We start from the raw sequence: 17,736 nt of genomic DNA, 5'->3' as shown, positions 1-17,736 counted from the left end.
GCAGCTGCAGTTATTTACATCTCTGCATGTTTCTTTTAATAAAATGAAATAAAAAAATAAAAATAAAAAACAATCATCGCATTTAAGCGATTAAAGCGGAGTTCCACCTAAAAATTTAACTTGCGCTTATCCCACTCCTCGCCCCCTTACATGCCACATTTGGCACGTAATTTTTTTTTGAGGGGGGAGTGGGGGCTTCAGGAGAAGGGGACTTCCTGTCCCACTTCCTCCTTCCGCCAAGGGGCTGGAAAGGCGATTAGCTTAATCGCCTTTTCACAGCCCCTCCCTGTAGGCGAGCGCCTGTCCAATCCAATCCCCAATACCCAATCGCGCATGCGTAGTGGGTGCCCGGCCGTGAAGCCGAAAGCTGTCACTGCCGGGTGCCCACACCAAGAATGAAAACGCGTCGCTGGAGCCGTGGAGCAGGTAAGTGTCAGTTTATTAACCACTTACCCCCCGGACCATATTGCTGGTCAAAGACCAGAGCACTTTTTGCGATTCGGGACTGCGTCGCTTTAACTGACAATTGCGCGGTCGTGCGACGTGGCTCCCAAACAAAATTGGCGTCCTTTTTTTCCCACAAATAGAGCTTTCTTTTGGTGGTATTTGATCACCTCTGCGTTTTTTATTTTTTGCGCTATAAACAAAAATAGAGCGACAATTTTGAAAAAAAATGAATATTTTTTACTTTTTGTTGTAATAAATATCCCCCAAAAATATATAAAAAAACTTTTTTTTTTCCTCAGTTTAGGCCGAGACGTATTCTTCTACGTATTTTTCGTAAAAAAAAAAAAATCGCAATAAGCGTTTATTGATTGGTTTGCACAAAAGTTATAGCGTTTACAAAATAGGGGGTATTTTTATGTAATTTTTTATTAATATATTTTTTTTACTAGTTAAGGCGGCGATCATCGATTTTTTTTCGGTACTGCGACATTATGGCGGACACATCGGACACTTGACACATTTTTGGGACCAGTGGCATTTTTATAGTGATCAGTGCTATAAAAATGCATTGGATTACTATAAAAATGCCACTGGCAGTGAAGGGGTTAACACTAGGGGGCGGGGAAGGGGTCAAGTATGTCCCTGGGTGTGTTCTAACTGTGGGGGGGGGGTGGTGTGGCCTCACTAGGGGAAACACTGATCGCTGTTCATACATTGTATGAACAGAAGATCAGCATTTCCCCCGCTGACAGGACCGGGAGCCAGCTCCCGGTCCCCGCTCTGTAACGAGCGATTGCGTGTGCCCGGCGGCGATCGCGCCCGCCGGGCACACGCACGGGAGTCGGGGGCGAGCGGGGGGCGCGCACGCGCCCCTAGTGGCCGCTCTAAAGGGTGACATTATACTATGTGCTCTCGCCCAGGAGAGCCGACCTGCCGCCGTAGAATGACGGTGGCTGGTCGGCAAGTAGTTAAAAGCCAGCAGCTACACTTTTTGTAGCTGCTGATTTTAATAAACTTAAAAAAAAGGTGGAAAACCCCTTTAAGGACCGGCCCATGTAGATATATGTCGGCAGAATAACATTGACAGGCATATCAACATACCTGTCCCCTTTAAATGCCTGTCCGTGTGGTGGCACGCTCGCGACCCTGCCGCCATCCCCGTGAGTAGGACCGTAGGTCCCGCTGACTCGATCGCCGCGGGGATCCCCGCGATAGTCTCACAGAAATATAGAGCAAGCATCTCCCCGCTCTGACTAGTTACAAAAACACTGATCTCGGCTCCGTGTACTCGGAGCGGAGATCAGTGTCATGTGACACAGAGCCCATCCCCCCTACAGTAAGAATCACTCACTAGGGCACACTTAAACCCTACAGCGCCAACTAGTGGTTAACCCCTTCACTGCCAGTGTAATTTTCACGGTAAACAGTGCATTTTTATAGCACTGTTCGCTGTGAAAATGACAATGGTCCCCAAAAAGTTGTTTCGACAGTGTCCGATGTGTCCGCCATAATGTCGCAGTCACGATAAAGATCACTGATCGCTGCCATTACTAATATAAAAAAAAAATATATGCCATAAAACTATCCCCTATTTTGTAAACGCTATAACTTTTGCGCAAACCAATCAATAAACGCATATTGCGATTTTATCTATCAAAAATATGTTTTTCAGGCGCCTTAGTGTGAAAGCACTCTGGCTTTCACATTGGGATTGCAGAGGCAGCTTCATTCAGGCGCATTTTTTAACGCTAAAGCGCTTGAAATAAGCCCCAGTGTGAAAGGGGTCTTATTATAAAGACACAGACTGGAGGGGTGTGACACAGCCTGTGACTGGCAGAAATCTGCCCACACTATGCGATTGTCAAAAAAAAAAAAAAAATGATGAAGATTTTATTTCAAATATATATTTATATGACAATTTAAAAGTTTATTGATATTAGTTTTTACTCTGTATCCCAAAGGCTGTTTTTTTTTTTTTTTTTTTAACATGTGACCAGAAGCAGAGAACTAGAAGCTCCTCCTGCCACTGTTTCCCTACAGACAGGCTGGGAAGAAGCTGGGTCATAGGACAGCTGTATATCCATTAGGACAAAAGTTAATTCGATTTTTTTTTTCCAAATATAAAAAAAGAGAAGAGAAAATGTAAATTAAACAGTGTGGCCCGGATTCAGAAAGCAGTTACAACAGCGTATCTCCAGATACGCCGTCGTAACTCTGAGTGCGGGCCGACGCATCTCGGCGTCTGATTCATAGAATCAGATACGCCTCAATGTTGCCTAGATACGAGCGGTGTAAGTCTAATACGCCGTCGTATCTTCGGGTGCAATATTTATGCTGACCGCTAGGGGCGCTTCCCTAGACTTCCGCGTTGAATATGCAAATTAGGTAGATACGCCGATTCAGAAACGTACGTCCGCCCGGCGCATTTTTTTACGTTAGGCTTTTTCCGGCATAAAGTTACCCCTGCTATATGAGGCGTATCCTATGTTAAGTATGGACGACATTCCCGCGTCAAATTTTGAAAATTTTACATCGTTTGCGTAAGTTACGTTCACGTCTAAAGCATTGACGATTTGCGGCGTAATTTCGAGCATGCGCACTGGGATTCTTTCACGAACGGCGCATGCGCCATTCTTAACCACTTCCCAACCTCCTCATGTACATTTACGTCGGCAGAATGGCACGGACAGGCACAATCACGTACCTGTACGTCCTCTGCTAGACGTGGGTGGGGGGTCCGATCGGGACCCCCCCGGTACATGCGGAGGTCGGGTCCGCTCGGGGAGCGATCCGGGACGACGGCGCGGCTATTTGTTTTTAGCCGCTCCGTCGCGATCGCTCCCTGGAGCTGAAGAACGGGGAGAGCCGTGTGTAAACACGGCTTCCCCGTGCTTCACTGTGGCAGCGCATCGATCGAGTGATCCCTTTTATAGGGAAGACTCGATCGATGGTGTCAGTCCTAAAGCCACACCCCCCTACACTAGTAAACACACACTAGGTCATGGGTGCTCAACCTGTGGCTCTCCAGCTGTTGCAAAACTACAATTCCCATAATGCCTCAGCCTTTGGGAGACATGCTTGTACCTGTCAGCGGCTTGCAATGCCTCATGGGAATTGTAGTTCCGCAACAGCTGGAGAGCCACAGGTTGAGCACCCATGCACTAGGTGATCCCTAAATGTTACAGCGCCCCCTGTGTTTAACTCCCAAACTGCAACTGTCATTTTCACAATAAACAATGCAATTTAAATGCATTTTTTGCTGTGAAAATGACAATGGTCCCAAAAATGTGTCAAAATTGTCCGAAGTGTCCGCCATAATGTCGCAGTCATGAAAAAAATCGCTGATCGCCGCCATTACTAGTAAAAAAAATAAAAAAAATAAAAATGCAAAAAAACTATCCCCTATTTTGTAAACGCTATAAATTTTGCGCAAACCAACCGATAAACGATTATTGCGATTTTTTTTTACCAAAAATACGTAGAAGAATACGTATCGGCCTAAACTGAGGAAAAAAAAATTTTTATATATGTTTTTGGGGGATATGTATTACAGCAAAAAGGCATTTTATGAGAAAATAATAAATATGAGACACAGAGAAGAGAGTAAAAAGGGGCTTTAAAGGCATGAATAAATAAAATCTGTGATGTGCTTTCCTATTCCTTTACCAATAGGTAGATTGATGGACCTACCGTATTTTCCGGCGTATAAGACGACTTTCTAACCCCTTAAAATCTTCTTAAAAGTCGGGGGTCGTCTTATACGCCGGTAACCTAACCTGTCCTTATCCCAGAATCGCGGCCGTACGATTTTTCAAAAGCCGCGCCTCCTACGTCTTCTGTTCTGTGATAGGCGGAAACACTCAGCTTCCCAGGAGGCACTGTGTTCAGTGTCCGCCTATCACGGAGGCCCTCTCGTCCTGTGTTTAGTGTCCGCCTATCACTGAGGCCCTCTCGTCCTGTGTTCAGTGTCCGCCTATCACGGAGGCCCTCTCGTCCTGTGTTTAGTGTCCGCCTATCACTGAGGCCCTCTCGTCCTGTGTTCAGTGTCCGCCTATCACGGAGGCCCTCTGGTCCTGTGTTTAGTGTCCGCCTATCACGGAGGGCCTCTCGTCCTCGGACGAGAGGGCCTCCGTGATAGGCGAACACTGAATACAGTGCCTCCTGGGAAGCTGAGTGTTTCCGCCTATCACGGAACAGAAGACGAAGAAGGCGCGGCTTTTGAAAAATCGTACGGCCGCGATTCTGCATGTCTTGGGATAAGGTAAGGGCACAGTCTGGCATGTACTAGGGCACAGTCTGGCATGTACTGGGGCACAGTCTGGCATGTACTGGGGCACAGTCTGGCATGTAATGGGGCACAGTCTGGCATGTAATGGGGCACAGTCTGGCATGTAATGGTGGCACCGTGAGGCGAGGCATGACTAGTAGGAAGGGGGTAGTATTATACGGCGAGTATATCCCAAAACCAACATTTTGGCTGGAAAATTAGGGGGTCGTCTTATACGCCGGCAAATACGGTATTTATATTTTTTTAAAATCACCTGTCATTTATAGAAAAGAGGTCATCATTTCTAACATGACTGCTGGTCCAGATTTCCAAACTTCCCAATCTGAAGTTTGTCAGAAAGACACTAGGAGGTGTCTGAGTATTGGGGGGCTGGCTCCAGAGGACCGCTCAATGTCACTCAATAGGTCTAACATTTCTAGTTTTATTAACCGATTGCCGCCCGCAGATATACGTCTGCAGCGTGACATGGGCAGGCAGAAGGATGTACCTGTACGTCCCCTTTAAAAAGCGGTTGTTAAGTGCGCCCGCGGGCCCCACGGACTAAATTACCACAGGCATACCCGCGATCGTCTCACGGAGAGATAGAAAGGGGAGATGTTAGTGTAAACATAACATCTCCCCGTTCTGCCTAGTGACACTGTCACTGATCGTGTTCCCTGCCTTTAGGAACACGATCAGTGACGTGTCACAGCAAGCCACACCCCGACAGTAAGAATCACTCCCTAGGGAACACTTAAAGGGGTTGTAAAGGTAGAAAAATAATTCCCTAAATAGCTTCCTTTACCTTAGTGCAGTCCTCCTTCACTTACCTCATCCTTCCATTTTGCTTTTAAATGTCCTTATTTCTTCTGAGAAATCCTCACTTCCTGTTCTTCTGTCTGTAACTCCACACCGTAATGCAAGGCTTTCTCCCTGGTGTGGAGTGTCATGCTCACCCCCTCCCTTGAGGGGAGAGGGGGTGAGCAGGAGAGTCAGGACGCCCACTAACATACAGCTCCTTTATCTGCAACGTAGAGAGCGCCCTGACTCTCCTGCTCGCCCCCTCCCCCCTCAAGGGAGGGGGTGAGCACGACACTCCACACCAGGGAGAAAGCCTCGCATTACTGTGTGGAGTTACAGACAGAAGAACAGGAAGTGAGGATTTCTCAGAAGAAATAAGGACATTTAAAAGCAAAATGGAAGGATGAGGTAAGTGAAGGAGGACTGCACTAAGGTAAAGGAAGCTATTTATGGAATTTATTTTTTTACCTTTACAACCCCTTTAACCCCTACAGCGCCACCTAGTGGTTAACCCCTTCACTGCCAGTGTCATTTTCACAGTAACCAGTGCATTTTTATAGCACTGATCGCTGTAAAAATGACAATGGTCCCAGAAATGTGTCAAAAGTGTCCGCCATAATGTCGCAGTCACGATAAGAATCGCAGATCGCCGCCATTACTAGTAAAAAAAAAAAAAAAAATTGATTAATAAAAATGCTATAAAACTCTCCCCTATTTTGTAGGCGCTATACGTTTTGCGAAAACCAATTGATAAACGCTTATTGCAATTTTTTTGACCAAAAATAGGTAGAACAATACGTATCGACCTAAACTGAGATCTTTTTGGGGGATATTTATGTTTATAGCGCATAAAATAGGAAACCGCAGAGGTGATCAAATACCACCAAAAGAAAGCTCTATTTGTGGGGGGGGGGGGGGATGTCAATTTTGTTTGGGAGCCACGTTGCACGACTGCGCAATTGTCAGTTAAAGCGACGCAGTGCCGAAATCACAAAAAGTGGCCTGGTCTTTTAGCTACAAAATGGTCAGGGCTGAATTGGATAAATAGGAACTCAATTTATAAATGTAAATATTAATAAAAAAAAATAAAAAATTGGGAGTTTTAGAACAGAAGAGAGGGCCAGATTCACAAAAGAGATACGACGGCGTATCTCCTGATACGCCGTCGCATCTCTGAGATACGATTGTCGTATCAATGCGCCTGATTCATAGAATCAGTTACGCATAGATAGCCCTAAGATCCGACAGGTGTAAGTGACTTACACCGTCGGATCTTGGGCTGCAATTCCAGGCCGGCCGCTAGGTGGCGAGTCCATTGCGGTCGGCGTAGAATATGCAAATGACTAGTTACGCCGATTCACGAACGTCCGCTTTGCCTGTCGCTGTAATTTTACGTAGTTTCCGTAGAGATACGCGGCGTAAAACTAAGCATGCCCTTTAGGTGGTCTAACCAATGTTAAGTATGGCCGTCGTTCCCGCGTCAAATTTTTAAATTTCACGTTGTTTGCGCAAGTCGTCCGTGAATGGCGCTGGACGCCATTTACGTTAACGTCGAAACCAATGACGTCCTTGCGACGTCATTTAGCGCAATGCACGTCGGGAAATTTTAGGGACGGAGCATGCGCAGTACGTTCGGCGCGGGAACGCGCCTAATTTAAATGGTCCCCGCCCCATTTGAATTAGGCGGGCTTGCGCCGGGCGGATTTACGATACGCCGCCGCAAGTTTACAGGTAAGTGCTTTGTGAATCAAGCACTTATGCTGTAAACTTGCGGCGGTGTAACGTAAAGGGGATATGTTACGCCACCGCAGCGTAACGCATTTGTATGTGAATCTGGCCCAGAATTTCGATGTCGGTTCCCAATTTTTTTTTTTTTTTTTTTTTAATTGTTGACATTTTTTAATTTGTGAACTGCTCAAGACCAATTGATTTAAGGGGAAATATACTTTATTATTTAATAACATAGAAGAGGATATAAAAATGAAGTAGTGCAGGTGACTCCAGGAAGAGAGAGGACCCAGGGAAAGCCTTCTAGCCCTGTTGACCTGAATGATGAGCACTCAGAATGACATTGATTTGTCAATGCTTCAGAGTAACAGATGTGAGACTCTTCCCGTGGCTCTCGGCTCACTGGCCCGTCTCACATCGAGATGACTTAAAAGGACATCCTAATAACATTTGGACTTCACCGAGAGTGAAATATGCTTTTCTATATCACAGTCAAGAAGATCCGTTGACTGCCTTTAAAACTTTTCATGACTAGAGGTCATTAATGCCTACAGATGATCGGGTCACATTTGGCAGCGTCAGTGTGTGTTGGTTGAATACAACTTACATACCTAAAAAAGTTTGTATATTTTTTAACCACTTCAATACCAGGCACTTCCCCCCCTTCCTGCCCAGGCCAATTTTCAGCTTTCAGCGCTGTCACAATTTAAATGACAATTGCGCGTTCATGCTACACTGTACCCAAAACACATTTTTTTATCATTTGGTATTTGATCACTGTTGGGGTTTTAATTTTTTTGCGCAACAAATAAAAAAAAAAAAAGACCAAATTATTATTAATTTTTTACAATTTTCTTTGTTTCGGTTACATTTTTTTTGTAAATAAGTACGTTTTCTCCTTCACTGATGGGCACTGAAGTGGCATCGATGGAGACTAACGGAATGGCCCGTGATACCCAGAGACTTTTGAAGGATACGGGGTACGCCTGGTTCAGCTTCACCAACGACTCTTGTGTCTAGGGTCATCCTATGTCCAATAGGGGCATAGGATGACTGAGAAATGATATCATGAATTACATGAGATGGGACAATAATGATAATTTGTGTATTGCAGGATATCTTGAAATATTACAAGTGGTTAATTCTGACCCCAACAGGTCAATAGCAGAGTGACTCATTCATGAGGGGACACATAGACTGTTGAGGTGCTAATTAAGTCTACCTGGCTGTAGTGATAAAAGCTTGCTGTAATTGCATTCTATTGTCTATTGTGTTAATTAAGCCTGGCTCCTAAGATATTTCATGGTGCTATGCCAACTAACCCTGTATTGTGTGAAAGTTCTATTGATGCTAATATGTGTTGTGAGTTAACAGTCATGATGTCTGCCATGTCAGCTATAGTAATTGATTCATGTAGAGTCGGTGCCAGAAAGTCTGTCTAAGATGTGGATTGAGGGGGCCTCGTTAAGCACCCATTGTGTGATGTTGTGGGTGGAGTGTGTCATTGTCCCTGTGATAACTGCAGCATGCTTTGTAACTGTATATAACCCTATCTGAGTTTACCATTAAAGTGTCATTCGTTTTGGAACCAGAGACAGAGCTGTGTGTGTCTCGTTTCTGGGGGAAATCCAATGGGTCCTGTCTGCTGGATTGTGGAGTGTCGATCAGCTGTCTTGGGTGGAATGGAATATCGTAAATGGTGTTAACCCCTGACTGTTACAGACACTAATATGCAGCACTGATGGGTGGCACCGATATGCAGCACTGATGGGCACTGATATGCAGCGCTGATGGGCATTGTTAGGCGGCACTGATAGGTGGCACAGATGAGCACTGAAGGACACTGATAGATGGCACCAATGGGCATCACTGATAAGGAGGCACTGGCAGGCATTATTACTGGTAACTGACTGGCACCATTTGTGGGCACTGATTGGCATCGATATCATAGCCGACATAGTGATCATGAACCCCCTCTAATCGTTGGAACTATCCCTGAAATCTGGGAATTAAAGGCAGGAGCTACACAAGGTGTCAGCTACCACCTGTCAAAAGAAAAAAGTTCTCTCAGCATGGGGTACGATGCAAGAGAAAGGTAACATAAAAGATCGCAGACAGGAAGGGGTTTAGAGAGGAAGTAAATCCTCCTCCTCAAAAAAAAAAAGACGAAGGCTTAATGAGCCAGTATAGCATACTAGCTCATTATGTAGTACTTAACACCGATCGAAGCCCCGGCAGCCATCCACATCTCCCCCTCCGGCCGCCGACATGTTGTTCCGCAGTGACTTCCGTGTATTGCTGCTTCGGGGCTGTGATTGGCCGGAGCCACGATGACGTCACTCCCGCGCATCCGCACGGGAACGGCACAGTACAACTGAAGCAACGGCACATAGTGCCATGGCTTCAGTGCGCATGTTCTACATGACGTTGGCACATGCAAATACAGGGATATCTCCTAAACCGTACAGGAGATATCTTTGTTAGCTACAGGTAAGCCTTAATATAAGCTTACCTGTAGCATAAAGTTGTAACGAGGGTTTACAACCACTTTCATCAAGACTTAAAATCCACTTGTCACGATTCATCCCTTTAAAGGATAAGTTCACCTTTGGGATATGTTACATGTTCAACCCGTTTTCAAGGTGGAGCACGTACAATGTTCCAGCATCTGCACCCAGCACGACCGTTCCGCCCCCCCCCCCCCCGTTGGATCCTCTCCCCAAACCCGCTGTCACAAATTGAATACAGCGCTGCTGAGCCGTGTCATTCATTCACAGTTTACTGTGACTAGATAGACTACAAATACTGTCATGCATTGTGGCTGCCGGCTTGTAGTTTCTAATGACCTATGAGGGTGCTGGTGAGCGCTCTGGAGGTTCATAGATTCCCGATGGAAGGGAAGGGCAGCTATCCTGAGTGTCTCAGGAGCCTGAGATTTTATATCAAATATTAAAAAAAAAAGTGCATTCTTTTTTGCATGGCAGCCCTAGAGAAGTATAACTCTTAGGAGCTGTTCAGCACAGAACACAAGGGTAAATGGTGTATTTGGAGTGTTTGTTGGAGAAGAATGAAGAGTGAAAGGTGGAGCCTGATCCGCTTTTCAATGGCTAAAAGTTTTTAGCACCAAATCAAGGCTGCCTATTGGATAGAGAGTAGTACATAAGGTGGAGACCTAATCAAAGGTTGGCTGGATTGAATTGACTTCAGTTGACACACCGCTTCCCAAATAAAAAGACAATCCACAACACTGACTGTAGATACAAGTCAGATCTCTGGCAAAAGCTAGTTTCGGGAGTTATAGACTGGACAGTTTAGGACTTACCTTCTTCGTAAAGCTCACGTCCTGCCTGCTGATTTTGTCCCGTTTTATCTTGATGTCGCCGACATCAGGAATTATTCTAAGAAAACAAAAAAAACACAGCAAAATGTTACTTTAATCATATTTTGAAAGGATCTATCTTTATCTTTAAAAATAATAAAAAAAATAGGATTTTTGTACTCACTGTAAAAACTTTCTCTTGGAGTACATTGAGGAGGCACAGGAAGTCCTAAACCTTGAGGTTATACAGGAGGATTGAAGGCTGGCAAACAAAAAGTGTAGTCCAGCCCAGGATAATCCCTAATACTACAACAGCATGCGTGCATCCGTTTTGTAGCAAAAGCTTGTGTCTCTCCAAGAAAAAAGATTTTACAGTTGGCACAATGACCCCATTTTTTTTCTCCCATATTGAGGAATACATAAAATCTTAAACCTTTATGGCATTTAGAAGCAGTGTCCAAGAAGAAAGGAGAACTGGGGACTTGGCTGCAGCCCAAAGAGCTGCCTGAAGGAAATGCCGCCTGAAACTGGCATATATGCTGAAGCATTCATTTGGTAGAATGCAGAGAGTGTGCGAAAGCCCAGATCTAGTATTCAAAGATCTAGTAGAGAGAGCGCATTGGCAGGAAAGAGCAAAACCCAATCCTTGAGACCATGAGCATGAATGATAGTCTTGTCTGAGTCACCTGGAGTGAATGGAATGAGACACCCCAGTATTATCTGCCATCCAAACTCTATTGGGTAGATTAAGGTAGGGGCGCGCAAAACTAGGTCGGCGTAGCCTAGCGTGTTTACACTACGCCGCCTTAAGTAAGAGAGGCAAGTACATGATTCACAATGTACTTGCCTCCTTACTTAGGGCGGCGTAGTGTAAATGCGACGGGCGTAAGGGCGCCTAATTCAAATGACTTGGAGGGGGGCGTGTTTCATGGTAATGAGGCTTGACCTCACGTTTTTGACGTTTATTTCACTGCGCATGCGCCGGGCGACTACATTTCCCAGTGCGCATTGCGGCTAAGTACGCTGTACGGGCCTATTGATTTCGACGTGGACGTAAACGACGTAAATCCCGATTCACGGACGACTTACGCAAACGACGTAAAAATTTCGAATTTTGCGGCAGGAACGGCGGCCATACTTGACATTACTATTCCACTAGAGCCTAGCTCTAACTTTACGCGGCCTATCTCTTACGTAAACGGCGTAAAAGTACTGCGTCGGCCTGGCGTACGTTCGTGAATCGGTGTATCCCCTCATTTACATATTCTACGCCGACGGCAATGGAAGCGCCATCCAAAATATTGCAATCTAAGATAGGACGGCGCAAGCCGTCGTATCTTAGATATGTTTAAGCGTAACTCTGTTTGAGCATACGCTTAAACATAGGTCGGCTTAGATTCTGAGTTAGGTCGGCTTATCTACCGATAAGCCGGCCTAACTCTTTCTGAATCTACCTATATAAATAAAGAGCCCCCATAGTAGGAGCACATATATAATAATGGATAGATTAAAGGTAGATGAGCCTGGAGGGAACCCACTCCTCAAATTCACAGGGGGCAAACTAGATATCCAGCAAATACCACAATGGCTGCGAAGGTGTCCAGTGTGCCCCCCACCAAATAACCAACGGTACAAACAAATGGTAACTGCCCCAACCGATAACTGGCCAGCAAGGAGCACATGGAAGGGATAACTTCACTGCCATTGTGCTATTTGCTGGGTGTACAGTGCTTCCCTGTGCCTTCAACCACTTCAGCCCCGGAAGGATTTACCCACTTAAAGTAAGGTGACCAGATTTTTAAAATGAAAACCGGGGACATATTTTTTTTTGTACTAGTAATAGCGGCAATCAGCGACTCTCTGCCCGTCGCCACCGCCGCCCGCCTCACAGTCTGTCAAGTCTTACTCTTTGGCTACTACTGGGTGGGGAGCGGAGAAAGATCACTCTGCCAGGAAAAGCAAAGAGATAAGCAGGCAGGCGACTGGCCGGGACTTGAGCCAAGGCAGAACATGCGAGCGGAGCTGAATGGGCATGCAACCAAAACTGAAGACATTTGCCCTCCGCTCCGACCAACACATAATAATCAATAAGGGGCACAGATAATGGAAAAAATACTATTTTTTAATTCTGCACTGTCTTTAAAATTGCTCCAGCCCCTGTTCAAATCCAATCCGGGGACAAAACCGGGGACAGATTTGGTCCGGGGACAGTGTCCTCAATCTGGGGACTGTCCCCGGAAACCGGGGATGTCTGGTCACCCTAACCTTAAGCGAAACTTCAGTAATTTTTTAATCTTTCCATCTATTAAATCTTCTGCCCTTGTTGTTTTAACTTTGGATAGTAAAACATTTTTTTTCTGCCAGTAAATCCCTTATACAGCCCACTTCCTGTTTCTTGTCTGGTCATTAGCCTAGGCTTAGGACATAATGCACAGCTCTCTCTCTTTCTCGTGAAAGTTTGCCTGAAAGGGAGGGGGTGAGTTATAAGAGGGCCAATGAGAGCTGCAGAGCTGGAGGCCTTTCTGTGTAAACCCAGGAGGTGAACAGGCAGCAGCTTAAGCTGCCCACAGTTGAAAATGGATGCAGCCAGACTTGGTAAAGGGAGATTTCTGCAGCATATCTGGCAAGTATTTGATCACCTCCGCAGTTTATATTTTTTGCACTATAAACTAAAAAAGAGCAACAATTTTGAAAAAAAAAAAATTCAATATTATTTACTTTCTACTATAAAACATATCTAATAAAAATATGTAAAGTCAAATTTTTTTATCAATTTAGGCCAATGTGTATTCTGCTACATGCTTCTGGTAAAAAAAAAATCCCACTAAGCGTATATTGATTGGTTTGCGCAAAAGTGATTGCATCTACAAACTATGGGATAGATTTTGGGACTTTTATTTTTTTACTCTTTACTAGGGCTGTGCAAATTAACTTTTAATCGATGAATCTTTAATCTTTTTGATCGATCAAAATCTTTTTGATCGATTAAAATTCTTTTGATTGGTACTCACCTCTCCGCCGGCTTCTGGGCCTTCAGGGAGTTCCGTCGGAGATCCGGTGACATCACGGACACTGGCGGGGCTTGCTGTGTCCATCTGAAGGGCTCCTTTGCTGTGCCTTCATATCTGCATGCCGGCTGGACCTTACTATCTGCCACACGCAGGGGCTGTTACACATCCCTCTATCACTTCCCTCTATCAACCTGGGATTCTACAGCCATCCACTGGGAGTTGTGATAGTTCCCTTCACGGGACATCTACATGCCAATGGACTGATGTTAACCCCTCCTCATCTGGATTCAGCAGTGGTATCGTTGTACACATTTTTATACCAGTATCATACTTAGCTACATGTTTTTATGACTGCTTTTGGTACCGTTTTGTATTACTCGTACCATTTTTACAGTTTATGTAGCTACACCGATTTTATCTCCAGTGCAATATTTATTTGGTTACCTACTTGAAGACTATAAAAGTTTTAATGCTATTCCCATCGAGCGCTGCCTTTGTGTGTTTTTTGTATCCTGCTATCCATTTTTCCAGTGGTTGGTAGCTGCACTGGGAATCAGCCTGCGAGGAGAACAGCTAAAAGTAGTTGGATTTGTATGTGTGTTATAATTAATCGAAATTAGTCGATTAATCGATTTTAAAAAAAAACGATTAATGGAACAGAAAAATTTTGATCAGTAACAGCCCTACTCTTTACTAATTTAAGCAATTAGTGGAACTGCGATATTGCGACAAACAAATTGGATACTTTTTTGGTGACACCAATACAGTGATCAGTGCTTAAAAACAAAAAAAAAAGCACTGTCACTGTATAAATGAAACTGGCAGCAAAGGGGTTGACATCAGGGGCAATCAAAGGGTAAATGTGTTCCCTATGTGTGCTTTCTAACTGTATGGGGAAATTGGTTTGTTTTCGTTTAATCATTTTTTTTTCGGAAATCCGATTAGAAAGTACACAAATACAAAATAACAACTACAGTAACTAATAATAACTATTAAATTAGAAGTATTGGAATTTCCTTTCAAATTTGGCTGTTAGTGAACGCAACGAAAACAAATTTATCTGAAGTTACGAATTATCCAAAATAAAGAAATGTCGCATCTAAACAAATGGAATGGAACAAAATAATGAAAAAAAAACTAAATAACTAAATGAATTGCACATGTCTAATGCGGGAGAGGGAGAGAGAGGGGGAGAGGGAGAGAGAGGGGGAGAGGGAGAGAGAGGGGGAGAGGGAGAGAGAGGGGGAGAGGGAGAGAGAGGGGGAAAGAAAGAAAGAAAGAAAGAAAGAAAGAAAGAAAGAAAGAAAGAAAGAAAGAAAGAAAGAAAGAAAGAAAGAAAGAGAGAGAGAGATCGGTGGTCCTGATTAGTAGGACTCCCAGATCTCTCTCTTTCTCTGTGACAGAACGACAGTCTGCCTTGTTTACATATGTAGACCGCCGTTCTGTCATTCCCCCAAATAGTGGCCGCCAGACCCGACGATTGGCTTCCACTGTGTCCAATCACTGCGCGAAAAAACGTACCTGGTCGTGTATATGATTTATGTAAATGAATTATGGCAATTAACAATTCTCTGTTTAGTATCGCTTGTCAGTGTTTATGGTTGGTTTTTACCTCTGCAGACGTTAACCCCTTAGCGCCGACCGTACGCACATATGCAGCCTCCGCTTGAAGGGGTTCTACCGGGGTGGGGCCTGCAGCACACTAGTACCGTTTTTTTTAGAGTGGGCAGACGACTCTTTAGGAATAACAACTGATGCAGCAAAAAGCCACTCGGCTGTTATCCCGAATGAGTGGGAGGGGACATCCCACCACCTTCCGTGGCCTCTTGTCCCACCGGAAGACCCAATCCACGATCCGGCACTTCCGCTGGTGAGACTGGAAGGAAGCCGGAAACGCCTGTCACCACTTATCACGGTCACAAGGAATGTTAACATTCTTTGTAACAGCAATAAAAGTGATCAGATTTTTTTTTTAAAGTGACAATGTAAAAAAAATAAAAAAAAAATTAAAGCACCCCTGTCCTCGCAAGCTTGCGCAGCAAAGAAAACCTATGCGCAAGTCAATCCAGCATACGTAAGCGGTGTTCAAACCACACCTGTGAGGTATCGCCGCGATTATAAGAGCGAGAGCAATAATTCTAGCCCTAGACCTCCTCTGTAACTCCAACCTGGTAACCATTAGATTTTTTTTTTAAAGCATCACCTATGGAGATTTTTAGGTACCGTAGTTTGTCGCCATTCCACGAGTGTGCACAATTTCAAAGCATTACCTGTTAGGCATCTATTTACGCGGCGTACCATCTTTCACATTAAACAAAAAAATTGGGCTAACTTTACGGTTTCTTTTTTTATTTTTATGAAAGTGGCTTTTTTTCCCCAAAAAGTGCTTTTGAAAGACCGCTGTGCAAATACAGTGTGGCATAAAATATTGCAGCAATCGCCATTTTATTCTCTAGGGTCTCTGCTAAAAAATATATATGTTTGGGGGGTTCCAAGTAATTTTATAGCAAAAAATACAGAATTTAACTCGTAAGCAACAAATGTCAGAAATAGGCTTAGGTGTAATACAGGTGTCTTGCTAGTAGGGGTGAAAAGAAGGAGCCCACAGGTTTCCTCACACCCCATTAGACATATTCCAACTCACTCCGGTTATCTGAACTCAGAAGGCAGAGTTTTGGCCTCTTGATTTGATGCCTCAGTGGCATGCACAGTTGAATGAAGTGTGATAGTCTGGAGAGGGCGCACACATTTGAGATCATATACGTAGACCAGGGTTTGACAAATTTGCTTGGAATCTAGGCGCCAGCTAAAAAAGTTAGGAGCCAGAAAACGCACCCCGTCCCGACGAGCTTGCGTGCAGAAGCGAACACATACGTGAGCAGCGCCCGCATATGTAAACGGCGTTCAAACCACACATGTGAGGTATCGCCGCGATTGGTAGAGCGAGAGCAATAATTCTAGCCCTAGACCTCCTCTGTAACTCAAAACAGGCAACCTGTAGATTTTTTTTTTAAACGTCGCCTATGAAGATTTTAAAGGGTAAAAGTTTGTCGGCATTCCACGAGCGGACGCAATTTTGAAGGGTGACATGTTGGGTATGAATTTACTCGGTGTAACATTATCTTTCATAATATTAAAAAAAAAATGGGGATAACTTTACTGTTGTCTTATTTTTTCATTTAAAAAGTGTATTTTTTTCCCAAAAAAAGTGCGCTTGTAAGACCGCTGCGCAAATAGGGCGTGACAGAAAGTATTGCAACGATCGCCATTTTATTCTCTAGGGTGTTGGGATAAAAAATATATATAATGTTTGGGGGTTCTAATTAGAGGGAAGAAGATGGCAGTGAAAATAGTGAAAAATTACATTAGAATTGCTGTTTAACTTGTAATACCAATGGCCACCACCAACGGCAAAATATATGTAGACCAGGGGTAGCGAATTAAAATTCAAGGAAGTCCGGTCACTACATTTTTTTCTACGGCCAAGGTCCGAATCACAAGTCTGTGCCATTAACGATTGTACGCGTCTTTCTTCCCTTTTGTGGCGCAAGCTGCACTCTCTGGTGCTTTCTTACAATTCCTCCACACTCTCTGGTAATAATACTCTGTGAATGTGAATGTCCCCAATAGCGTTTCCCCTTACATCAAGTACCCCACCAGAGTAATTCATTACATTGGGTGTCCCCATCAGAACACCCCCATAAATCAGTTGCCACCGTCAGGCTACCCCCTTATATAAGGTATTCCCATCAGGTTTCTTCATCAGACGGCTCCCCTACATCTGGTGTTTCCCATCAGTGTGCCTCCTTACATCATTACATCATTTGTTCCCATCAGAGCGCCCCTTTACATCAGGTGTCCCAATTACAGTGCTCCTTTACATCAGGTGTGCCCATCACAGTGCTCCTTTACATCAGGTGTGCCCATCACAGTGCTCCTTTACATCAGGTGTGCCCATCACAGTGCTCCTTTACATCAGGTGTGCCCATCACAGTGCTCCTTTACATCAGGTGTGCCCATCACAGCGCTCCTTTACATCAGGTGTGCCCATCACAGTGCTCCTTTACATCAGGTGTGCCCATCACAGTGCTCCTTTACATCAGGTGTGCCCATCACAGTGCTCCTTTACATCAGATGTTCCCCATCACAGTGCTCCTTTACAT

At 44.5% G+C, this 17,736-nt stretch overlaps 1 protein-coding gene across 1 annotated transcript in view; it reads right to left on the bottom strand.

Annotated features, from left to right (window-relative positions):
- EFR3A (EFR3 homolog A) overlaps positions 1-17,736 on the bottom strand; it is a 225,687-nt gene that overhangs the window by 75,145 nt on the left and 132,806 nt on the right. Inside the window, exon 15 of the mRNA XM_040354978.1 lies at positions 10,566-10,641. Within this exon, the coding sequence (XP_040210912.1) occupies positions 10,566-10,641 (76 nt within the window). The remainder of the gene's footprint in view (positions 1-10,565; positions 10,642-17,736) is intronic.

Source organism: Rana temporaria, chromosome 5 (assembly GCF_905171775.1).
Source record: "Rana temporaria chromosome 5, aRanTem1.1, whole genome shotgun sequence".
Classification (NCBI taxonomy): Eukaryota; Metazoa; Chordata; class Amphibia; order Anura; family Ranidae; genus Rana; species Rana temporaria.
Note: the sequence above shows the minus strand (reverse complement) of the source record. Positions and strands in the feature narration are given on the sequence as shown.